The sequence below is a fragment of the Manacus candei genome, unplaced genomic scaffold, assembly GCF_025592945.1.
Source record: "Manacus candei isolate 608988 ecotype Guabito, Panama unplaced genomic scaffold, ASM2559294v1 h1tg000014l, whole genome shotgun sequence".
Taxonomy (NCBI): domain Eukaryota; kingdom Metazoa; phylum Chordata; class Aves; order Passeriformes; family Pipridae; genus Manacus; species Manacus candei.
In genome coordinates, this window is record NW_026138062.1 from 20,147,205 (window position 1) to 20,173,886 (window position 26,682).

At 36.4% G+C, this 26,682-nt stretch overlaps 1 protein-coding gene across 7 annotated transcripts in view; it reads right to left on the reverse strand.

The window, feature by feature from the left end:
• Positions 1-26,682, reverse strand: part of LRCH1 (leucine rich repeats and calponin homology domain containing 1) — a 114,016-nt gene that overhangs the window by 57,069 nt on the left and 30,265 nt on the right. For all 7 annotated transcript variants that reach the window (XR_007902980.1, XM_051778696.1, XM_051778700.1 and 4 more), the window contains exons 2-3: positions 3,889-4,033; positions 869-995 (exon numbers count right to left, since the gene is read on the reverse strand). Coding sequence is in view for 6 of the 7 variants with exons in the window: in XM_051778696.1 (XP_051634656.1) it covers positions 869-995; positions 3,889-4,033 (272 nt within the window). In the remaining variant the exon portion in view is untranslated. The remainder of the gene's footprint in view (positions 1-868; positions 996-3,888; positions 4,034-26,682) is intronic.

A 26,682-nucleotide genomic window follows, 5' to 3' on the forward strand; every position in this document is an offset into this window, starting at 1 on the left:
TTGTTTTACTATGCATAAATTAGCAGTGTCAAAATGTGGTTTATTTGTCAATTTATATCTCAAAAGAATGAATAGAAATAACCAGAAGACATAAAGCATATGCCATAAAGAATTCAGTCTCAGCCTTCCTATAGAAAAGGAAGATAAAGAGAGAGAAAGGGAAGCATTATCTTATATATATTTTCCACGCATATATTTAAAAAAGCATTTGCAATTAAATTTATTTTTTTATCTTTAGTACCAAATAATTTTTCTACTTTTTCAGATTGTCATTGAGTGGATGATCTATTACAGATGATCTACTGCTTGCAGAAACAGTATTCATGTGGACAGTTTTGAAAACAAGAGGAATATAACTTTGGATTGGATATCTGTTTAGATAGGTGTCCCAGGAAAGAAAAGTTGCGTGACAAACATAGTGAAATAAAATGAAAATAGACTGATAAGACCAGTATCAGGAGTGGAATGCAATGTGGTAAGCAGAGAGTAATAACAGACAAAAATGAAGCAGGAGGGGAGGGTGCTAAGGAAGGGGTACAGCCTTGCAGAGCCTGATGCCAGAACTTTTGAACTTGATACAGTGAAATGGGGAGTCAGCGCAGGGATGAGTAAAACTTATAAAGACCATGAACTTTGACACTGAGTATTGAATGAACCAAGGGCATTGATGTTGTTTAAAAGAGTTCGAAAGAATATAAAGGAAACTATTATTGTGTTACTACCCAACAGCTGAAAAAAACTTTGTCTTTCAACCTGCATTATAGTATTAAACACTTGTTCAAATATATGTGCAAGGTGATTTTTTTTGTTTCTATTTAAATACAAAAGAAGTCAAAATAAAAAGTAAAAAAAAAGATCAGTAACATACCAATTCCATTAACTGTTTTAGCTGACCTATCTCTTCTGGAAGGGAACCTAGCTTATTGTTACTTGCAATTAAGACTTTTAGAGGAAGACCACACAGGCAAGCTGGCAAAGAAGAAAGCTGATTTCGACTGCAACAAAACAAAACAAAACATTAAAACCATCAGTGATGTTCTACTGTACACTCACATAAAGTCTAAGAGTTGCAAAATTTCTTCATTTTCATGGGTCAGATTTTATGAAGATAAAATTTAAATTTTCAAATGCCAATCATTAAGAAAACACTTGTACATCAGAAATGCCTGCATTATTGACTAAACAACATTGTGAACTTTATCACTCTGGAAAAAATGCACTATATCACTTTAACAATATTGTAACAAATCTGTTTTTCACCAAGAACAGCTGTTTCCCTTCCTAATGAATACCGGAAAGTCAACTGAGACAGTATTTTGCAAGTATTTAAACATTCCTGTGGTTTTATGTGCCACTAAAATGGATGCCTTCTGTTCCAACTAAAAGACAAATACATAAATTACAGACAAAATGGTTATTTTCTCAATTCATTTTAAGAACATTTATAGTTGAAGACTACTTGATACTTCTTGTTCTATGGTTCTATGATATTAACCCAGTTAAATAGAGCCAAAAAATCCTGGGACTATCAATGGTTCATTTGTTTCCAAGATTCATAAGCTAAAACATGACAAATGTAAAAGATGGCAAATGTCATGACATTTTGTGATCACCACATCATTAAAAATAGTGAGTTGTGGTTCAATTTCCAGAAGAAACTTCATGCTTATCAGAATAACATATTAACTACTCTGTCGTAGAATATTTAAAGGTTTTTAAAATAATTGTTCTTTCTTATGAGTATTAACCTGTAGTAAAACAACACTTAAAAGTTGCACCCCAGTATAAACCATTTTAATTAGCTTCTGCTTGACTGTTAAGGCTTCAGAGAGCAAAGGTGTGTCTGAACTCTGAAAACACACGGCAGAAATTGCCATGTGTAATTTCAGTAAGAAACCCTGAAGTGAAACAAAAACAAACAAAAATCAAAATTCCACCAGTTTCACAGCATTTCTTCAACTGCCAATCCAGCAGTATACTACAAAGCTGCATATAAAGATTTATATTCATGCTCCACACCAACAGTCTCAAAACATTTTACAAAGCAAACTATCATCATATCTCTGTTGCACAAGCCAGGAAACAGACAGATATCAAATAACAAACCCAAAGACATTAAAAACGAGAAATCCAACTATTAACCAGCAGTAGCTGAAAAAAGAATCAATGCCTATTGTGGAGCCAGGTTTCTTAATTTTAGTATCTTTGCAGATGCCCAAGACACAACTTTTTCTAAAAATTAAGTAGAAATATTTTTTTTAAGTTCTAAAGAACTCAAACTGAGGAAATCTAGACTCTAAAATAGTTACACTATGCCACAGATCGGCAGATTAGACACACACAAAAAGCAAGTCAAAACAATTTTTAAGCTCTACAGAACTCAGAAGCAACCCACTAATAGATAAAGAACAGTACATCACCAGGGCAAGTGAGTAATAAATCATCATTAGTTTAAAAGGAATTTCTTTAAATAAAACATGAACAGTATCCACCAAGGCCCAAAGACACCGTATATCTCTTGGCATCACTTTCCAATGCTATTTAACATATGGGCTCTGCTGGTGACAGGCAGAAAAATATGCATTCTATATCTCTAATGTATTTCTTGCCAAGAAGCAACATAGTTAGAAAGTCAAGGCTATATTTCCTTCTTTAACCTGTTTACTATGAACAACTAACAAGGAGGAAGGGCACATCCAAGTGAAGAGGGGATTTTAAACTGAGGGAAATGACCTTAAGAACTTGAAAAACTTCCTTTTATTTTGTCCCATTTACTGTCAGATGTAATATAAAATCTAACTATTATGGTTTTGTGATGATTCACACAAATTCCATCACTACACTGAGTCACTGGTTCATGATATTGAGTTCTGAGTTAAATCTAATTCCTAAATTTACCACGATATTTTATGTAAATTTAACGACTTAATCCAGTCTTAATTTTTTTATGTATATCTAACAAACACTAATGCAAAATTTCAAGTCCTATTCCCTGTATGTGTGCAGATACTCAGAACACACCATAACATTACAATTTTTATAGCCAAAATGGTGTTCCACAGTGGCCAAAATTGCAGTACAGCAATAATACAGGAAGGCTTAAGAAAGATCCTCAGTGTTGATAAAACTGATGATCAAACCTTCATACCTTGAATTTAAAGGACCAAGAGCCACTGCACCATCCGCTCAAACCTCATCTCACAAAGATCAGATTATTATATTTTACTATTACAGTTTTTACATTATTAATTGCAAAGAAAACTCCACACCTTGCTCCAGTTGAAAAAGGGCTTACGTGCCCTCCACTAAAAGCACATATGTGTTCACCTGCACTTTAACCAGCAGCAATTCTCTATACTGGTTTGTATTCACACAGACTTTTCATTGAAAAGACACAATGGTGTCTAATTCTTGGCCATTTCCTCCTTAAAACAGGCAGTAATTATATTTATTGTATAAGACAAAATCTTAGTGATAAAGTATCATGCTTTTCCATTCTATTCCCATGGATAAAAACATAAATTTTCTGTGTCTGTCTCTTCATCTTTTTAAGTACAAAAGGTATGTCAAGTTTTACAAAATTTGTCATGAGAAGTGAATTGTAAGAATCCAACTGTGTTGATGTGATTAGCATCCTGAATTCGTTACAAGAATATGGGAAAGACATGGATTAGGTATTTCTTGGTCTTTCTCTGAATAATTAGTTTTACATTTTGGCCTTTAAAATGCCTTCACACAGAGCTGTATTTACAGTCAAAGAGCTTTTGCATTACTGTTTCCAGTAAAACGAAAAAGGTAGTTAGTTCTTCCAGAAATATATAAAGTGTACACAATAAAATCTTTACACATTTGCAAACAAACAAAAAAAAGTGGCAAAGTTAAACTTACCTCAAATTTAAATAAGTTAGCATTTGCAAGTTTACTATGGCATCTGGTATATTTTTAATACAATTGTGGTATAGATTTAGTGTTTCCAGTGACACAAAATGACACAACTCCATAGGAACCTCAGTTAATCTGTTCTTGGATAAATCTGAAAAGAGAAAAAAAGAAGGTACGTTTTTTGAATCATCAGAATGATGTACTTTGAAAAGCTACACTTTATTAAAATGAGTGAATAAATGTATTCTACAGGGAGATGGCAATTTAACAGGAATTTTTATTATGCAAAATAAATCTAGCATGAACATTTACAATCTTGAAATGGAAGAGACTGTGTATAAAAGAGTAAACATTCAATTATGATATATTTGGTCTAATAAAAAGTAATTATTTGCAATACTCAATATGCTAAGGAAATTCTTGCAGACAGAACCAAGTGTAGATTCCAAAGCTCATATAATATACCCAAAGATTTAGCCAATACACAATTAGACATCTGCAAATAATGACAGCATTGAGAGAAAACAAACAACAAAGATTACATCTTTAATTTCTTTAAATAAATAAGTTTTTCTTTGGGTAACTCTTCAAAGTGACCTGTATTTCCTAGGTCTAAACCATTTATAAACGAATGTTACCTATAGAAATAGTGGAGGTCTTCAGAAATGGATTTGATATAAGTACAGACAAGACAACAGTGGAGTCCAATCCCCCATGTGAGTGCTTGTACCCAGAGAACAAGAGCTTTTGACTTTTGATCAGTTGTTCATTCTTTATTTCTCATTTTAAGCACACAGACACAAAGGAAAATCAGTAGGAAGAAATGTTACTGAGGTTTGTTCCTTACCTATCACAGTATGAAGAATGAGGTATCATAATACTGATGTGAGCTCAAGTCATAAAATAATAGTGAATGTCAGCATTCAACTGAATCAACTGGGTTCAAATAACTGCTTAAATAGTGTTGCAGAACAAACATCTCTCATCATCAGAAACCACACAAATGCTACCTACCCATGTCATCAGACAGATAATCTGACCTGAAGAAAGGTCATCTGCCTTAAATGGAAGGAAAGGAATGTGCATAGGCAAAAAGTAAAACATCTGATTGGCAGGAAAAAATAGAACTTAATGATCTTCTCACTTCTTCACTGCTGCTATTTTAAGCCTCCTCCCTGATCCTTCAATACTTATTTCAAAGCTTACTTACTTAAACTAAATAAAGGGAAAAGCAGCCAAAGTACAGCAGATATATTTTCACAGCCCTGATGACCTGACTTCTCACTTTAGGGCCATAAAGCAATTCTTTTCTTTTGGGGAACAAACAGGTAGAAGTATGAAGAACTTTTTAACTTCCTTTGCAGTTCCAGACTTGTCAGTTTGCTGTGCAGAAGCATGGCTTGAATTCAAAACTACCACCAGTAGGAAGGATTTATTCATTTTGTTCTTGTCTCCTGTAATGTGAGCTGAAATTCAGCACACTCTATTCTTGCCAGCTTCACTCTGCTTCACCTCATTGCTTCCAGCAAGAAGCTGGTTTCATTATTCCATCCTCTACCAAGACAACAGCCATGGCCTACAAGTGCAGTAACTGAGAGTAGCCCTGCTGACCCAAACAGCAACACGACTGAATTGAGCATCTCAACCAAAATTATTCACTTCTAAGCTATTATACAACAGCAGCACTTGAATTGTTCTGCTTCCTCTTATCAGGCAGTTAGATGCAGCACTACCTCAGCTTCTCCTTCCCTTCATTTCTGTCATCAAACTAAAGCATTTCCTATTTGGCTGAATGTTATTACTGTTTCCAAGCAGGAGAAAGCTCTTCAATGTTCCTCTGTTTTAGTGCTTTAATCCTCTACTGTTTCTATTTATCCTGAGAGAGCTTGTTTACCAGCATGGCATTCCAATAAAATCACCACTGGTTCCCTCTCCTGCTGCCTTTCTAGCTATGTTTATTATCAGATATTAACAGAAGACTGCCATGCTATAACTTTTTGAATCATTCAGGGGCCCTTTGTATTTTACAATTCAGTTGCAAAGAAAACCTTCCTTTTTTTTTAAACCACACTTTTCTGCGGAGGCATTGCCATGAACATACTGCTCATTTCCTCCTTTAAAGGAGAAGGAGCAGCAAATTCCAGAATAGTGAACTGAACTCCAGGTCTAGGCTGAAGACAACCTGCATGGCATTGGATGGCAGATGGACAATGACAGCCTATCCTTCAGCTGATCCTCCTTCAGTGATACACAGATCAAAATCTGTGAACACAAAAACATTACTTCTTCAACTGAAGAAAGACAAATAAAAAATATGCAGATGATTACAGAAAAATTCCATCCTGTCATCCTCAGGACCATGGGTTATAGGACACACTACATACACAACAAATGAAGTGAATTATTTGTTACTGTCTACTTATCACAGTCTAAGATAATTTCAACACTTGTATCTGCTGTTGCTTCCTAAAAATGATGATGATGATAATAACTTAAAAAATGTAATCTATTCACACTGTAAGGCAGAGGAATAAAAACTACACATTTTATTTAACACTATTGTAATATAACTTCATTGAAAAGCAAAGTTTGCTACTATAATTTAATGATAAAAGGTATCATTAGCACCAAATCTGAATGTCTTTGTGAAACACAGAACAGAAATGGAATCAGACATACAGAACGCCCATCACATTTTTAACTAGTGGTAAAATTTTTGCCAAAAAACAGACTTCCTTGATCATATGGAAGAAAAAGAGAAAATAGATTGCTTTTAGTCAATCCTAGAATGAATGTGAGCCTCTGAACATGATGCAGCTGTGAAGAAAGCCTAGCAGCTTTCTGAAAATTCCATATAGGAAAGCATACGTCTTCAGAAATAAAAAGGAAAATAGCCTGCATAACAATTTTATATCATACCTTAAAAGCATATATAAACAGGTACAGACACCTTTGAAGTTTACATAAATACTTTGACACTACTTGATACAAAGGTACTTTTGCCTCAAATTCCTCTATCTTATAATCAGTCTGTATAAAAACTGAAGTTAACCCGAAATAAAAGTTCTAAAATAAAATGCATGGGTTAAGCCTTAAGGAAACTGCAGAAACTTTTGAACATACTGAGAAAAACAGTGTGCACGTATCTTGATTTTGTCACCATTCATAAACTTGCTGAAAAATATTTTGCAAAGTCATTCTTGGGTTATTTAGGGAAAAGGAAGAATGCAGAAACTAAACTTTTAAACAAGTTCTAAAAATATTTTTAAAATACAGAAACAACTAGTTGGCTAACTTTTACTTTCTTCCTGTAAATTTTTAACTCTACACTTTCCAAAATGCTAAGCTGCACATCCCCCTTACTTCATTAATTTGATGAATAACACTTAATGGTAATTAATAATAATGAAGTTACTATACAGACTAGTTTTTGTTTAAAGGAATTTTGAATAATTTGCTTATGCTATCTAACACAAAGGAGATCTAACAAATTAATGAGTCTATGACAGTAAAAGGACATTTCGTGGTGGCCAAGACAGTACAGGTAGGTTTCACCTGAGGTGACTATTTCCTGTAACTTCCATTACAAAATAGGTGACACAAACATCAACCAACAGGGCAGCGGAGGTCAGGGACTGGAATAAGCTTTCTGCTTTAAATGAAATACACTATTCATTCATTATTTGTGACAGAAAGACATTTTCAAACTACATCTGCTTTACTTCATCTTTCCCTGACAAGAACAAGTCTGTTAAAACTCCAAAATAAAGTACCACAACACAAAAAAATAGGCAAGCCAGTTTAGAAAAAATACTAGATGGAATCTTGATCTTTAAAAGAGTCGGCAGAATTCTGGCACAGTGACATGGCTTTTGTATGAGAAATGTTACTGTGTTGGAAGGAAGACAGGAACTACACAAAATAAGCACTTCCTCATCTGGGAGTGAACAATAAAAAGCAAAAAGTTCAGACTGGTAAATAAGCATTTAACAGAAAACTCCAAGCCAAATTTTGGTGACTGGTACACCCCACAGCCAGAGACCACGCTGCCATCACACCAGTAATAACTGGCCACCATCCTTGGGGAAATCTTTCCATTCCTGTAGCTCTGAGTACGTCCACCACAATGAAGTACCACCACTGACTAGGACCTTTCTGACCACACTTTACAGCTGGATAACCACATGCCACTGTACATTTATATGTGGTATAAAACATTGCTGCTGCAGAAGCCAAAATGGTTTTGTCAAAAAAAAAAAAATTATATAAGAAGTCAGTTACATCTTTTCACTAAAGCTACCAAAGCACTCCAATTTTACTACTTTCCAGTGATTAATATATTATCAAATATCAGTTATTAGTACATTATTAAATTAAAATTGCAGACTATTCACTGGAGAGCTAAACAATTAAAGGCTTTAAATCATAATAGTAATTCATTATGTAAATATGCTTATGCACTACTACACCACAAATCTTAAACAAAAACTTGAAAGAAAGTAGTTCATTAAAAAGCAGTGATTTACAAATTTCAGATTATAGACAAATTCACTGAAAGTTTATATTTCTAACATACAAACCTAAAATAGACACAAGTTGGAATTATGCAAGTAAGAAAAGTAAGCATCTATCCACCGAGCAGGAATTTTCTTATTTATATATATTATATCTATATACATACATACATACACAAAAGAAATATCTGTCTTTGCTATGAAGCTCTGAAATCAAGAAATCACAAAGGAAAAAAGTCACCCAAACAACCTTAACTCCAGCCCACCAAGTTTCTTTTTTTATAGGATTCAGCACTTACTGAATAAGATGGGAATCATTTTGAAAAACCTATTTGCATTTGTACTAAGATACCACTCAAAGTATCAAAGTATTCAAATGAGATGCCTAAAACAGATTTGGCAAAGAATGCAAGCAATTCACTGTAAAAGCCTAAAAAAAATAGGAAGTTCAACTCTGATTTCATAATGCAAACAAGAATGTTACAAAATACATTAAGAAGTCTATATAAGACATAACTATACTGGGTTTTGGTGCTCAGATGGCGGCTGGGCAGTGCTGTGCTCAGACGGCAAGCAGCCTTTTTCAAGGACAGCACTGCTTGCTCCACATGGAGAGGGGCCTAGAAAAAGTGGCCTAACCAAAGCTCATCTCCACCCTTCACCCAGTTGGTTATCTGCAGCCAACAGGCATCTTCTAATTGCGGTCAAACAAAGATTAAGAGACAAAGGCACACACCCGCCTTCAAAGGTGTACCCAAACTGACTCTAGCATGCCGGAACATCAGAACCATGCTTGATTCTGCGGACAGTGGACGTGCTGAGCGTCATTCTGCCCTAATTGCCCACGAACTCTCACGTCTCAACATCGACATTGCTGCTCTCAGTGAAGTCCGTCTCCATGAAGAAGGCAGCCTCAGAGAACATGGTGCCGGTTACACACCCTTTTGGTCAGGTAAACCCAGAACCGAAAGGCTTTTCTCAGGAGTTGGCTTCATGATTAAAAACTCTATTGTTTCTAAACTCAAAAATCTGCCGACAGGTCACTCTGACTGCATTATCTCCCTACACCTTCCATTACACAACAAGCAACACGTTGTCGTCTTCAGTATATATGCCCCAACTCTCCAAGCTGACCCTGCCGAAAAAGATAAATTTTACACCAACTCGCGCTGCCTTACCCAAAAGGTTCCCACAGATGATAAGATCATTATCCTTGGTGATTTCAATGCCAGAGAAGGAAAGAACTTTGAAGCCTGGAAAGGAGTATTAGGCAAGCATGGCTTTGGAAACTGCAACGATAATGGTCAACTTCTGCTAGAATTCTGTGCGGAGCAGCAGCTCACCATCACCAACACTATCTTTCAGCAGCAAAATAGTCTGAAGGCAACCTGGATGCATTCTAGATCTAAGCACTGGCACCTCATTATGTCTTGGTGTGACAGAGAGATGTTCGCGATCTTCATCACACCCACGTGATGCCTAATGCAGAATGCCAAACAGACCATTGACTTGTGCGCTGTAAACTTAACTTCAATCTTAAATTCAAACCTAAAGGGGGCAGTATCCCAAGGAGGAGACTCCAAGTTAACGATCTTCAATCAGCTACAGTGAGAGACAGCTTTCAGGCAAACCTTCAAACTAGGCTCGAAAATTATTCCATAGATCCCTCTCCGGAAACACTTTGGCAATATATTAAAAATAACATCCTGCAGTCCTCTGAAGAGTCCTTAGGGTTCTCCCTAAAGAAGAACAAGGACTGGTTTGATGAGAACAATCAAGAGATCCAGGAATTGTTGAGAACTGCTCACCAAGCACACCTTGCTCAGCCATCTTGTCATGTAAGAAAAGCAGCCCTTCCTCTTGCATTCAGCAAGCTCCAACAGAAACTTTGTGTCATTCAGAACAAGTGGTGGATCAATCTAGCAGGAAAAATTCAATTATGTGCAGATACGGGTGATCACAGAGGATTCTATGAGGTCTTGAAAACAGCACATGAGCCTACATATCAGGTCCAATGCCCTCTACTCAGCGCAGATGGTCAGGTGCTTCACACAGATAAAATCTCCATTCTGAATCGTTGGTCTGAACACTTTCAGACTCTTTTCAGTACTAGCCGTGTAGTCCAAGACTCAGCAATTCAGTACACTACAAAGCAACCGGTGAAGAATGAATCGGATACTGACCCCCCCTTTGGGAGAAACTCTTAAGGCCATAGAGCAGGTGAAAACTGGCAAGGCAGCTGGGGTTGATGGAATTCCACCTGAAGTCTGGAAACATGGGGGCCAAGCACTCCATGCTAAATTTCACAAGTTTGTGGTGTGCTGTTGGGAACTAGGCGAACTACCATCAGAGTTTGTTCTAGCCTTCAGTCAATTTTTCCCCCTAAGTGGTAGGAAAATGCACCATTCTATAGACAAATGCTATCTATTAGTCATGAAAACACTGTAATGCAACTATGAAGTGCTATATACTTTTAAGACATGCTCTACAACTTGTCATTGTCTGTATATGCATGGCAGCATATCTTGTCTCAATTATTTGTCCTCTCCACCTGCCAGAATGAATGAATAATGTCCTGGATGTACATTCAGCTTTTACTGTAGTCAGCAACTTCTAATGACAGTCATGCTACACAAGTGAAAAAGAGGCAGAAAAGGCCTCCACTGACTCTGGCATCAAATACATTCTGCTTTGTTCATGAAAATTATGCCACAAAGAACGCATGACATTTCTTCACTAAGAGACATTTCTATTTCAGTTATTTAGCAGACAGAATAACAAGTAACAGAAGACAAAGAATAAAAAAACCCAAACATAATTACACTTCCATAGAAGAAAAAAATATGACAGTTGTGCATAGACTCAAAGTTTTTCTTTCTGAAAGTAGAACTTGTATCACATTGAAAGAAAAGGTAGCTCTAATGCTGATTCCTAACAAAGTCATCATTACTGATGCAATAATATAAAATATCTAGATCAACACTACTGAGTCAAGCTGCATGCCTGCTGACTGAAAACATGTAGAAAGAGCATGTCTCAGGCAGGTAGACATAAAAATGTACAGACTTGGCAAGATAAATATTTTTAACAGATTATGAAGAGACTCTGCTGCTTCAAACACCTGGTAAGTACTACTTTTGAGCACTGTCAGCATGTTTTCCTTTTCTATCTGTCTCCCATTTATTAATTTAAGAATTAACACTAAAAATCTCCACCTCAAAGCCACAGTTGAATTAAGAATACACTACAGATGTAGGAAATTTCAAAGTGATCATACACATACTTTTGTATCTGCTTTTCTTTTAATCATTATGATTTAACATATCAAGTTTCTCCTTTAGCACTCGTGGGCGAGTTAAAAAGGTATACAGAGAGGAACTAAATGTTGGGTTTAGAGGAAAGGGAAAAAAATAGGACTGAAGAAAACAGTCTGAGAGCAGCAACTCGTAGAGTCTGACAGAGGTGTCACCAGTAGAGGGGGTTGCGATCTCACAGAGTTGGCCAACACCCTGAAAGGGTGTTTCACCATTTCTTTCTCTCAGAGGCCATCCAGAGCAGATGAAAAGGACAGAAACAGGAAGGTACACTTTAAAACCAACCCGGGCACTCCTGTGAACCTGTCACCCACCACAGTTTTTGAAATATGATAAATGAGTCTGCTCACCTGCAATCACTACTGCAGCAAGCAAATATATACACTGATTTCTAATGGCCCCAAGCCCTTAAAAAGAAAAGTCTACTCTAAAACAGTCACACTGAAAGTACTTTTCCTCAACCTTCATTCAGATGATGTAAGAATATGAGGCATCGTTGAGTCCTCTGTAGTACAGCAATAACGACATTTGGACAAAAGTGAACATTTGAAAAGACTCTGCTTGCACTCTACTCCAACAACCCTGATCTACTCTATTTCATCCAGCACTCCACTATGACGTAAACAGCTTACTTTACCACAGTGCCCTGTAAACTCCCAATAAGGCACAGCCAAATGTAAGAAACATGCACCCTACATTTCTTCTCAGGTAGTGCACTAACTACCCTGAAACAATCCAACAGCGTAAAATTTGCTCTCCTGGACACCCCAAAATTTTGAGCAAACATCACTTCAGGGTCTTTTGTTTCCTCTGTGTGAAATAAAGAGTGGGAGAAGGGAGCTAAAGGCTCCCTATTCTCACTATTATCTCCAATTCCAAGGAGATGAAAGGAAATTTCTCTGCAAGTAACATGCTCAAGTCTGGAGGAATTAAAAAAAAAGTTAACACAGTAGTCTGTCTTATTATTGCACCTGTTTTTAGGTGCCACAACATAGCATTTAAATTTCTCCTTTATCTTCTACTTCATTCTCTTTTGGACAAAAACAGGTTGGTGCCAGAAAAAAATGTTCGCATACTGGAGGCGAACCTGCTGTGAAAGTGCACAAAACTCACTAAAAACATTGTAAAACAACAGAATTCTTCCTGCAGATCTCCATGTAGGTACAAACAGATGTAGACTGTGGTGGGTTGACCCTGGCTGGCCACCATGTGTACACCAAGCTGCTCTATCAATCCCCTCCTCAGCAGTACATGGGGAGAAAACACAATGAAACAGCCCATGGATCAAGGTCCAGAAAACCTGCTCCAGTGTGGGTTCCTCTCCATGGGCCACAGTTCCTGCTGGGAAAGTGATCTGTAGTGTGGGTTCTCCATGGGCTGCAGTGTTCTTCAGTGCACATCCACCTGCTGCAGCTTGAGGTGCCCCATGGTCTTCTCCATGGGCTGGCAAGGGAATCTCTGCTTCAGCACCTGAAAGACCTCCTCCCTTTCCTCCTTCATTGATCCTGGTGTCTGCAGGACCATTTCCCTCACATTTTTCACACTTCCTTCTCACACAGCTGCCATGTTAGAGAGCATTTTTTACTTCTTAAATATGCTACCACAGAGGCATGATCAGCACTGCGAGTGGCTCAGCTTTGGCCGGAGGTGGGTCCATCTTGGAGCCAGCTGGAACTGGCTCTGTGTGATATGGGGGCAGCTTCTGTGTCTTCTCAGGCCTGCAGCCTCCCTCTTATCAAAATCTTGCCATGTAAACCCAATACAGCCACCCAAACACTTCTATCATGAGATGGAAAATGTATCAGGCAGCAAACACTTCACATCAAAGTCATGGAAACAACAACCAAATGACCTTTAATAACATGTGGTATGAAACCCAGTTCACAGCCCATGAAGAATTCCTCCTTCTCCTTCGCCTTCCGCACAAGAGGGAGGATACGAGTCGTTAATTGTCACTCCTTAATAAACAAGCAGCCCTAAGAAGGATCAGTGGATTGTATCATGCCAGTATTGTACACATTAGCCTGAGCAGGACAAATATTTCAGGTGTTTTGTCAGACACAGTAGCACTAAGAAGAAATCTTCATCCAACTCCAAAAACGTTAAAAACAGTTCTTTACCAATTTGAGCCTTTATAGTAGGTTGACTCAGTGCACTGGAGAAATAAATTAAGTTTTTACATCATATACTATCTAGCTGAATACCTTTACTGTATGGAACTGTATTTCAGGCATCTGCCTGAACTGTTCACACTAGCACATGAAAGGAAATTTCAGAGTGAACACCGACACGTGTGACCTTCCCTGCCTCTTCTGTGGAAACAAAAACTAAAAGTATACCTTGATACTGAAAAGTCCTCAAGATTAGCTGCAGCCATCACAGACACACTTTAATTATTAGCATGAAATTATGTGAGATCAGGTAAATTGTGGGGTATAAGGGGACTTCCAGGTATATTGGAGACATCTCATAGAACTTAGACTTGGATTAAGAAATTCTTTTCAGAAAGAAGAACAGTGACCACTACTTATATCAAATGCAAAAGAAAAGTTCAAAAAATGTGTAAATTGCGTATGTGTGCATATAAGCACACAGGCACACAACCTTATTTCATTTAAGCAACTTCTACCTGTTGGAGAACTGGGGAAGATGTGAAATAAAAACGTGAATCACATTCTCTCCCAAAGATGGTAGTGGATCCCTGCATGGTCATATTCTTCTGATGTCTTCTGTTAGAGATCTTTTGTTTCAGCCACCAAGATCTTCTTAACGTTGTCTACTTGGGAAGTCAACACCTTCCACCTCCATGGGGGAATTCCACATGATGCTCTCAAAAAGAGCAGGATGCAGTCTAAGGTCTAGAACCTTTTCCAGCCCACAGAGAGTATACTAAGAAGAAATAAACTGAATGCTGTGTCAAGGTTTGTTTTTCACTCCATTCTCTATTTTAATAGCTGCCTTTTTTTTTTTATACCCTCAGGCTGTGAAGACAGGACACCGTTTATGCTATGCATTATCTGTCTCAGTGACCTGCTCAAAGAAGAGTTACCTCACGTTTCCCATCTGGGTAGAAGTAGCACATAAACCTATTTCTGTGAAGTAGTTCTCTTGCTTGCACTTTGAAGACGATTATTTTTCACACCTAACAGACTAAAATGCTACATTTGCTTATTTTAAATTCATTTTTCTACATGAACTGTCTCACGTTCTGTAAAAAAAATTTGCTAGGAGCAGGGAAATGAACAAAAGTATTTTGATCCTTAGGTATATCAAAGGCATGTGGGCAAAGACATGAGAAAGCTAGCTGATGATAATTTACAGTGACAAGGAAAGCAGCGTATTACTCATCTAATCACTTCCCTTTCTGTCTGTGCATCTCCCACAGATGTCAGGGTTAATCTACCTTATCTACATTATTCATGCCCTTGTCCCACAGTGGTTCTTGAAGGAAGCACAGCATAATTGTAATAGTTTATCAACACAAATCTGTTTTGTACCATAAAAGCTGACTGACACTATTGAACACATCCTAAAACAATGAACTAATTATATGGCTGTTCCGTAGGAGGTACAACATTTGCAAGAATGGTTAAGGAATATTTCAGACTTCCAAACAAAACAGGAATCCATGAAACCATTATCAGAAAGAGAGATAGCAAGACAGAAAAATTCCAGAAAAAGCAAACTAAATTGCAATAAATAACTCAAAATTGGATGATTATTCCTAGATACAGAAGGACAAAAAAAAAAAAAAAGGAAAAAATAATGAAAATATTTCCTTGAACTGCAAACAAAATTAGCAGAGTACACACTTTATCTACCCTTAAAAAAAACAACTGAACTAAAAACCACGTAGCTGGAACCACTAGAACTACAGACCTGTAATTTCTGTACCAAGATCTCTATCCTATGAACTGTTCCCATGGCTCTTTCTTAAGTTTAGGACAATGTTTCTCAACCTTCTAATTTTTCTTTCCTTCAGAATCAAAGAACCTTGCCTACTCTGGGGAAAACAAAACCAAAGTAGATATCCAGTATGTTGTTTGTTGGTCAGGGAGGGGCTGGGTTGGATGGATAACACACTCAACTTCTTTTTTTAACTTGTTTTAACAAGTCATAGTTTACAACAGGATTTTAATCTAACATCTTTACAAGATGAGAGACACCAGATACACAGACTGCAAGAAGACCCCCCAACTTATAAACAACCTGGTGCCTGCGACTGAGCAGACAGAACAACTTAGTGTTTGCCATAATTCTTGCTGGGGGACACAAATGGCAATAAGCCAGCAGGCAATGATGCCACTTGTAGGGCAGTCTGCAACCACAGGTAAATATCTGTTGATATGTAACAGCTGGATGGCAATGTGGGTTTTGAAGGGACAACAGAAAGTTTCTTTCTGGTTTAATTTCCTCCATTTGGTGTTATTTTTTGAGAGGGACACTTCACAGTCAGTCTTCTGAAAGGCACAAAATTACTAATGCTCATCTATGTAGCATACTGAGCCTGGCCTACAATTCCTGCTTCTGGTGCAGATTAACTTCTACTCCCTTATTCATTTTCCTTCCTAACTACCTTTCAGAAGGTCTAATTTCCATCCAACAGGTCAAGTATTACCATGATAGTTTTCTATAAGAATGATTTGGAGACGAGTTCTCTTTCCGAAGGAATTCTGTTCAGCCTTTATGTGTGTTTTATCTTGCATCCTCCCCTTTGCTTGATGGCTAGTGGGCTCTCAGTGTGGTAACAATGGGTTATCACAGACACAGAACAGGTTGCATATAAAGCAGGAAAAGGACAGGAAAGTATTAATTCACTATGCCATTCCCATCAATAATTAAAACACAATGTAATGAACTACAGACTCCAAATCTGATCCTGAAGAGGCTACAACAGCTAGTTGATTTATGCCCAAATAAGACCCCTACAGGTAGATAATGAGGAGTCCTGTGAAAAGCAGATGGACAGCATTATTTCCCTTTAGTTATCGTAGCTTGATGGTTAGAAGGAAAAGGGTAAGCAAGATCTATTAATTCTTAGATTTAAGAAGTCCAATAACTGCAGTGTACAGTGTTGTTGTATTTTTAAAAATATAAATAAGTAATCCCCTCTTACTCAACCTGCCTTCTTCCTGCTGATAAAATAAAATAATGCTTTAATGAAACAGTGGATGTTAAATTACCCTTGTCGGAACACAAAAGTCTTTGCTGTACGAGCTGTGAACCTGCTCAAATTAGTGACAAATAACAGCTTCATACACATGCTGCTGCAATCCAAGTCAGGTTTTGTAAAAAAAAGGAATCAAGTTAAAAGCTTCAGGACTAGAACTTGGGAGATTTGGAGAGTACACCTTCAACTGTAGCAGCAGAAAGTGCAAAAGATTTTATCAAGTACTTTACTTTTTGCCTTAGGTCGTTTATCCAGCATACACATTTTAAAACTTTTACAATGAGATGCACTGTTAATTTTCAAATTTTCCACCAGTGGAGGTGCTAAACCTGCTAACCTTATACTACCTCTGCTATTACTCAGTGGCTAAACTTCCACTGATGATATGAACTCCAAGTCTGGAATTTTGAGTTAATTCAACTTTTAAGTCAACACACTGCAAAACTCACTGATTTAATAACAGATACTTTTAACTGTACACACGAAACATTCTGGCTCAATAACTGATATTTTAACTGTACTCCCCAACAAGTTCATTAATATACAGGTAAAGTGATCCACTGGTGATTTACATGATTTTTTCACCTTTCAGACAATAGTAAAAGTAATCCTACCTTGACTTTGACTCTTTCCAAATCCATTCTCATGACTCAATACTTCAGTGTCAAGTACTTCAGTCATGCCCATAGAGAAGAGGTTACACCTAATTGCTTAGCGTTCTCAGATTACAATTTCTTTTCTGCATTAGAAAAACAACAGTCTCACATTCTTATCTAACTCACTCTCAAATCAGCCTCTTTTTATTCAGGAATAACAAAAAAAAACAAAAAAACACAAGACTTCACAAGAAGCTCTGAAATTTTCATTTGAGCTTATTCCAAAACTTGGTAATCTTTGTGACTGATACATATACTCCTCAGCTCTCATCACTTCTCCCTTTGTTTCAATTTAGCAAGGAAATTCATTCTTTTGGGAAGAACTCTGAAGAGATGCTCTAGCAAATATATAATTATAAATGAATTTTATTTGGGGAAAAAAAAGGCTCTGATTATGTAGAAATTATGAATAATTTCAACCAGTAGTTATTTCTCTGAAGAAATATTACCATATAACCCCATGAGTTTCCTATGCTTACTTAAGGAAAGTCTCATCTCTGAAGTTTATTTATTTCAGATTGACACAGATAGCAGAAAATTAACTCTAACACAAAAAGCTTCTAATGTGGCTCGTGCTGAGCCCTCTGCCAGCACACCTGCAGATATACTGAAGGTGTTATTCAAAAGACTATTATTACAAAGTTACATACTCTGTGCAAGATACTAGACAACTGTTACACTATAAAATGTCAGTTGATTTTCTGCATACAACAGTATTTAATTTCACAGAAAGCAAATTTTAACCATTGACTGAGAACAGAAATATCTATTATATACGATGCTCTTGTAACAAGTGGAAAAGTTTATACGGTTGGTAAAACTTGGTTAAAAGGCTGGTTTATGCACTTTAATCAAGTATCTCAAGATTTTAAAATGCCAGAATGCCAGGAAGTTTAAGATATATTCTATCAAGATCTGCTATATCATCTGAAATTTTGTGCCAGAAACATTTGTGGATAACAAATTCTCCTACAGCTCTTTCCAATGCTTTATGTGCTTTTTTCTTGATTCTGCAGCTCACATTATACAACTGCCCACATGAATATGTAATGCTAAGGATGAAGACTGTCCTTTTAATAATTCCTCCCCCCATATTTTTTCATGTGATATTCATGAGAACAGTATTTTTTCCCAGTCATTCTTCTGCAAGACTAACGAACAAGCTGGATTGTTTTAGTTTCCTCCTCTTGCAGTTTTCCTTACCATCCAAGTCCTTTTCTGCATCTGCTACAGTCTCAAGTCATCTTCCTTGAACATAAATGGGACATAATTGGCCAGAGGAGGATTACATTACACCACTGTCATGTATAACATCATTAAGAATTTCTAGTCTTTATTGAAATATATCTTCTGATAAAGCCTCAGGACAAAATCACATGGCTAAGATTTGTCAAACTGGTGCTTTGTGACCATCTTTACAAGTCTCATATCCAGGTTTTCTTCCTTTACTAATTACCAGTAATGAACTCGTGACTTAGAGCAGCCACTTATTGACACTTTAAATTTTCAGCTACCTTTCTTCTAGACCATTCTTCATAGAGCAATGAATGTTTCCAACTAAGTATACCCTGAGTGTTGTCATAAATCTGTGTTCTCATCATAAAGAAGTAAAAAAGTGCTTAAGAAACACACCACCAGGTGAAAAAAACCCCTGACACTAGAAAATACTTTGTTTCTATACGGAAGTTTCCTGTCTCAGACTTAAGTTACCTACTACACTTGAAATTCAAGAAGAAAACAGAAAAACAACCACCACCATCATAAAAAAAAAAAAAAACCAACCAAAAAAACAAAACCAAACCAAAACCAAAAAAATACTATCAACTTTTTCTGCTCACAAGCAAACTGTAAACAACAGCAATTTCTACTACAAGTTCATAACAGTAAAGTGTTAGGCAAGTATCTGCAAGCATATCTTGCATTACAACTCTCAATTGCGATTTCAAAGATAAAATTTATGGTGCTTTAGTGAATTAAGTCAATAAGCAAATCATCTTAATCAGTGGATTATTTGAAAACATACACTTATTGCCATTTGTTACCAAGTTTTCCTAGGTCCGTTTCTGTCAAACATCTGAAGAGAATCTTGCCCATACCCTTCCTTCCCACTAATACATCAGCCATATCTTAATCATGAACACAAAAAACAGGTCTTGGCATTTTACACTAGCAAAGCCCATTCTGAAAGTTAAATAAACCTGTAAAAAAAAAAGGAGAGTTTATTTAGGCTTACTTTAAGGTTTATTTTACAGGTTAATAAAGTTCTAAAAAGATGTTTATTTAAAAAAATCTCTCTCACAACATAAACTCTTAAATCAGGTATGAATAGATTAAACTTTCTTTGATAAAGTATGTTGGTACTACACTCACAGGTCAGTTTGCTGATGTGAAATGACATCAGTCATTTGTCAACAACTCCCCATCAACACCAACAACTCACAGGTATGCACTAGCACTTCCATTTCATGGTGCTTCTTTTTCAATGCAACAGAATCCATGCAAACAACCTCAACAACTTCCATCAGAGTAGACTCAGTTGTTATCCCACCATTCATTTTTTACTGAGAAACAAGAAAAATTGCTGCAAGGAGGCAAGGTAAATGATGAGTGTGGACATTGCAGCCAAATTCCAAGAACATTATTGATTAACTATATACAAATCACACTTCATGAAAATATTTTTCAAAGAGGGAAACAAATACTGTGCACAGAGGAAGGAGGGAACTTAGCCTTTCCTTCAGGCACGATGAGCATAGCCTCTTCAAAGATGTGTCACAGAAACCGGGCAATGTATCCACCCTAGCAATTCACTGAACATATTGATTTATTGAACAGGACATTGGTAGGAGGGGAAAGAGGCTGACACAGATCTGGACCAGCATCCCCTTCATCAGGTAACACTGTAACTAAAAATACAGCCTAGTCCTGCTGTAGTCAGTGTTTGCATACATTAGAGGCCAAGTAGGAAGAGAGAATAAGGTTTTCCCAAGGTGGAAAACCTCTGTTTGCTTAGCTTCAGTGAACAAGGGACCTTCAGTAGCATGTAGGACACAATACTTAAAAGTATTTTAGGGCCATGGATCAAAGAATGACTCAACCAGAGTTACTATTAGACCCATGACATCACTGCCTTTGACAGAAGGGAAGAGGAGGCAGAGCTAGGATTCTGCTGCTTTTCTTTCAGCAGGTCAATGCAGGTTGTGCTCAACAACTCACTTGTCGTTGTTTTTCCAAGGACATAAAAACATAGTTTAACTTTTACATTAGAAAAGAAATGGAAAAAATCAGAGATAATAACAGAAAAGGAATATTTTCTCCACTAAATTCAGTTCTACTTCAGATGAGTGATGTATACAGACTACTTTCTTCTATTTCAGTAGATTTTTAAGAGTTTATCTTCCTATGTTATTTTGTGCTACAGATAGTAGCACAAAGTCACCAACATCCATTTATCAGCTTTTGAATGCTAGAAGACCATGTCTTAAAGCCAAAAGCAGTATTTTTTTCCCATGGATTAGTAATAGCATAATTAATTATTTAGTAATAGGATAATTAGTAATAGGATAGTCTAGAATCACAGTGTAAAGTGCATCTGGTTTAGGCGAAACCTGAACAAATTAAGATTACAGCATACAGATACATTTTAGAGAAAACAGAACTTCTACAAATAAGACCGCATTATTTTAAACAGTTATAAAAAGGTTGGTCTAAGGTGAAGGGCTTTTTAAGTAATTTTAACTATCATACTTGTTCTACAGTAGGTATTACCACAGTCTAAATGCATCTAATTGGCTTTGCTTTTCTTTAAAAGAAAGTAAATTTCAATTAAGATACTACATGACTGTTAGAAGAACAGTTCTTCAATAACTGGAACGAGAAAATGGGGTGGAGGCAGGATTTCTGTCCTTACATATGACACACTTATAAAGAAATATGAGTAAAAAAACCCTCTCAAACACACCTACTAAGTCTTTAGACTATAGTACTTAGAATACTTTAGTATAAGTACTATTATTGCACATGTAATATTTTACGTATTTAAGTATTCCCATGAAAAAAATCTCCTTATGCATAGAGGTAATTACTTAAAGTCTCTTAATACATATTTCACTCCTTTTCTTTTGGCATATGAACATAAAACAACTGATAAAAAGCGTATCACTGAGTTGCCTCAAGCTGCTATAGTTGTAGACAAGGGAATTTATTGCCAGCAGGAGCAGTCTACATTTTTTAAATTGTTTCTGCATTCTCCGTATACAGATTGCCAAATTATTTGCATGTGGTAGACTCATGTCATTTCCAGCTGCTCTTTGTTCCTTATGATTTTGCACTAACATATAAAACTTTCAGTACAGCTTATTGAAACTTGGCCGCTGAGCAACAGTGTCTTCCAAAAACCACAACCAAACATTCAAAACCTTTCTCCCAGTCATTAAAGGTATAACAAACAAGAAAAACAGCCTTTCCTTGACAGCCAAAGCAAACATATCAGTAGCATTTATTCAGTGTGCTTTAGCAGCTTTCACTGCCCAATTCTGACAGGCTAAAATTATCTTTTAAGCCTTGAAGTTTGCTGAAAACTAAATAAGTAATACTGTAAAGTGCCTTTTAAGACTTCCATGAGTCCTTCATATATTTTCAGCAAGTCACATACTGATTTTAAAAACTATTATAACCAGAAACTTGTAACTAATAAATGAACTCCAGTTTCTACACATAAGACTCTGCACTACCAAAGCAGTCGATGAAAGTTTATCAGATCTCTTCATATTTATTTTCAGACTTTAATAAAAACTTTTTAGGTGTTCCTAGAAGCCTTCCGGTCTTAAGTACTTTCAAGAAACTCCAAATGATCAACTCCAGCCCTCACATGGGTTTCCAACATTGACTTTGAAATATGATTAATCTTGCACTGAATTACGAAAATAGTGTTCAAATAACTTATATACTGATTATAAATTGTAATTTTTCAGTGTCCTAAGTTGACTGAAATATAAAGTTCACTAAGAAGTTAACAAAATCACTGTCTGGGTACTGTAAACATGAGAAGGACCACACAGATCGACAGGTAACCCATACAGCACTCAGATTAAGAATTCAATCAAAAACTCATGAAACAAGGGGCGAAAATAATCCCAATTTTAGACTTTGCTCTAAATAATTATCCTTTCTGCATGATATGGATAACTTGGTGGTTACTCTCTTTGTGGGCAATGGATGAGGTAAAAAAACATTCTAATTAGCAATCTAGAACACTTACCACAAGTCAGAAAGCAAGTGTTGTGACTCCCCATTGTCTTTTAGAATTAAGAAAGTTTATTAAATTCAGTTATACTGTCCACAGTATTTCTCATTCCTATTTCTACACAAATCCTCTCCAGTTTGCTTTAGCCTGATTCCTTGGCTGAACCCTCTTGATCAAGATTATGTAACCCCTAGTGCTATCCCTCCTATAGCAACTTCCCAACTACACCAAGACAGAGGTTTTCATTCCCACAGATTTTCCTAAATCACTATTAATACAATGAATTAATTCTATTTTAATTATCTTACAACTTTTGGCCTATTTTCTACTGAGAGAGAATTACCCATCCTATCAATAAGGAAAATAGTGTTTTAAAGTTTTACTTTATTAAATTAATAAAACAATTATTTATTTTTTATTTTCCTAACAGAAGTTTTAGACATGTGCACTATCTAAAAAAAACACTAAATGACTGAAGTAAGTCAGAAAGGCCAAGAAATTGTAAAGATTAATGTATCCTCTTCAAACTCAATGTATAGGGCTCACAGGATTTATTTTTCATACTTACTTTGTTATTTGGTCTGGAACTCTGATATGCTCCTACCATTCAGAGAGGACACACATGCCAGGGCATGAGGTCACAGGACTTCATTGTGCTCTTGGTCTAAGAAAAATCTGCATTTTGATATATATGTGAGCATAAAATTACAGCACTCCATTTTCTATTTCATACCAGCACTGTTCTGATTGATTCCTTTCCAGAACAGTTTCCTAAATTCCCTGTGATTACTCAAATGTTTTCAATAGATCAACATAGTCCATTAATATTTTCCTAGAACTGCAAACTGATACAAGTCTGAAGACCAGAAAAGTTGTTCAAAATTAAAACAAACAAACAAACCAAAACAAACAAACAAAGAACAAAACCAAAACAAAAACCACAAAACCAAAACTAAATTAAACTAGCCTCCTTTCTTCCAGCTTTTACCAGTAAAAATAAAACTTCACAAATGTGCTATTTTATGGCTCCAGGAACAGCTAAGTCATATTCAGATGAAAGTGACTGTCCATATGAACATGATGTACAAAGTTTGGAAGGAGTTTAAATGCCTTCACTGCAGATCACAACCAGTAGCTGATATACAGGAACGAAAACAAGACTGTCATGATACAGTTTTCAACTCAAACTTCTGAAGTTATTGTCCAACTCTATTGAAAGTGGTAAGTTTATGAAGGAAAAATGTTAACTGTGCTATTAGTAATACTGTAAATACATTTATTCACAGACAATTGAAGTGTCTCATGTTGCTTTGAACACTTAAGAATATAATCTATAGCAAACACTTATGGCAAATCAACAACTCAAGACAAGTAAAGAAACAGAAGTTCCTGATGCTGCTTAAATTCAGTAGAGACACAGTATTAACAAAAAAACCCCACGTCTTGGACTTAATAATATGCAACAGAAGTTCAATTTTATTTTTATACTGTTTTCACAGTACTAGAATTCATTTAGTAAAGTGCACTGTCTACATCCAAAATATCCAGCATTTTACTTTAGACTGGATGAGAATCTTCTCAAATAAAAACTCTAATGTACCACTTATTTCCTACAGAAAACAAACTTCAGTGTCCCTACCCTTGCTGGAAAGTGTGAAGTAGTTTAGACATGGTACTTATTACAGCTGAACCCAGCTGAATGAATTCAAACTACACTGACTTCAAATGTGCCCAACCATCTAAACTGCTTTAACTGGGAGACTCAAAAAGAATGTTGGAGTTACTATACTGTCTATGCAAAACTAAAGTTTACACAAAGTACTGCAATTTAAATTAACATCACAGAAATCTAATGCAAACTGCTCTGCAGAGGTTTAAGAATCTAAATTAAGATATAAAACAAACTTTTAAAATGTTATGAGAAGAAACTGCACATAATATTGTTTTTTTTCATCATTCCAGCTCAGTTGGATCTTACATTTGAAAAGTTCCCACCTTCATCATCTCCAGCAATGTCTTTTAGCACTATATGAAAAAGGGTTTGTTTATCCACCACATATTTAGTTCCAGAACTTCTAAAAGTTAGGACTGCCTCAAAATTCCCCTCATTTGAAAGCATCCAAATTGGTAAGAGGATTTTGTATGTGCATGAATGCAAGCCTGTAAAAAAGCAGACCACTAGGCCTTCAGTTTTATCCCTCTAGAAGTACAAGATGAAAACAGGACATTAGTTAAATGTGAAGGAGGAATGATCAAGTTATTACGGTCAGATTGATGAGGTTGTATAAGCCTCTACCCTTCTAAATGAACTCAGCTTTTAATATTTATTCTGCAAGCTGCAAAGTAATTTTACACTGACTAAAGGGAGAACTTGAGCAGCTATTCAACTGTACATACATACACCTCCCTATGTTCTTGGTAAGTCAAAACAATGTTTGCATTCTTTTAGTCAAACAGTGGTTTTCTAGATCATGACCTGGTTAAGCATTACAACTACACACTTGATAATATTACACTCCTTGCATCTGTAATGACAAGGGTCAAATTAAGTGTTGTCAAATGACACTGTGCTACCAGTGTTACACAGGAAGATAAATGAAGCATAAAAATAATGTATGTGGTGGACAGAAATCTCATTTAACATATCAAATAATGGGTTTTAAGGCACAGGAATATAAAAACTTCATGCAGCAATGCAAGATATAAGAGTGAAATATAAAGTTGCCAAAAAAATGGAAAGTATTGATAGAACATTCACACTGTTTGAGGGTATGCTTAATACTTTTCCATATCCTAAAAAGAGGCATTCAGTAAGCAAAGTTGGATTACACTTTTCTCATCTTTTTCTTCACTGTGTGTTACTTCAGAGGATAGATATGTTGAGTTAAAACAGGTTTATCAAAGAGCAGCACAATGCTCAAGTTCAATTGTAAAAGTAACTGAAGCATTCAGAAAAACAAGCAGTTCAGGAAGGATATTGAGGTGCTGGAGCACATCCAGAGAAGAGCAACGAGGCTGGGGAAGGGACTCGAGCACAAGTCCTATGAGGAGAGGTTGAGGGAGCTGGGGTTGTTTAGTCTGGAGAAGAGGAGGCTCAGGGGAGACACCATCACTCTCTACAACTACCTGAAAGGAGGTTGTAGCCAGGTGGGGGTGTTCTCTTCTCGCAACCAGCAGTAGGACAAGAGGGCATGGTCTTAAGCTCTGCCAGGGGAGGTTTAGGTTGGATATTAGGAAGACATTTTTTACAGAGAGGGTAATCAGACATTGGAATGGGCTGCCCAGAGAGGTGGTGGATTCATCATCCCTGGAGGTTTTTGAGATGAGAGTGGATGTGGCACTTCGTGCCATGGTCTAAATAAGACACCTTTCTGATACGACTTCACATCTGACAACATATGAAGTCATACGCTGAAATTCTCAGCTTTGTGGGATTCCAGAATAGGACTGAAGTTGAGACAAAAAAAACCCACTTGCATTGTTTGAATCTCTTGAACAGTTGAGGTGCTTTCTCCAAAATTCTCCTTAAATTATATGTAATAAAGCAACACATGTTTTATTAAATTAACCCAGCAACTGCACCTATGAAGACAATAAACCTGAATCTAACATTTAAGAGGGCAGTGTTTTACAAGTGAAATACTGACAGTGAGTTTAATGTGGGAAACTGAGTTCCTATGAAGAAGGAAAAGTGCATTGATTTAATCGCGTTCAAGATCTGACTCTCAATGACTACATTTTACCACCACCTCATTAATATATATATTCACTATTCTACAAACATGAGAGAGTTGAAGTGTAACTATTTTCATCTGCTTCATCCTTTGCCTTGAACATTATGACAATTTTGTCACATGACACTTCCGTCTGAGGGAATCATGACCTAAATAAGATAAATGAG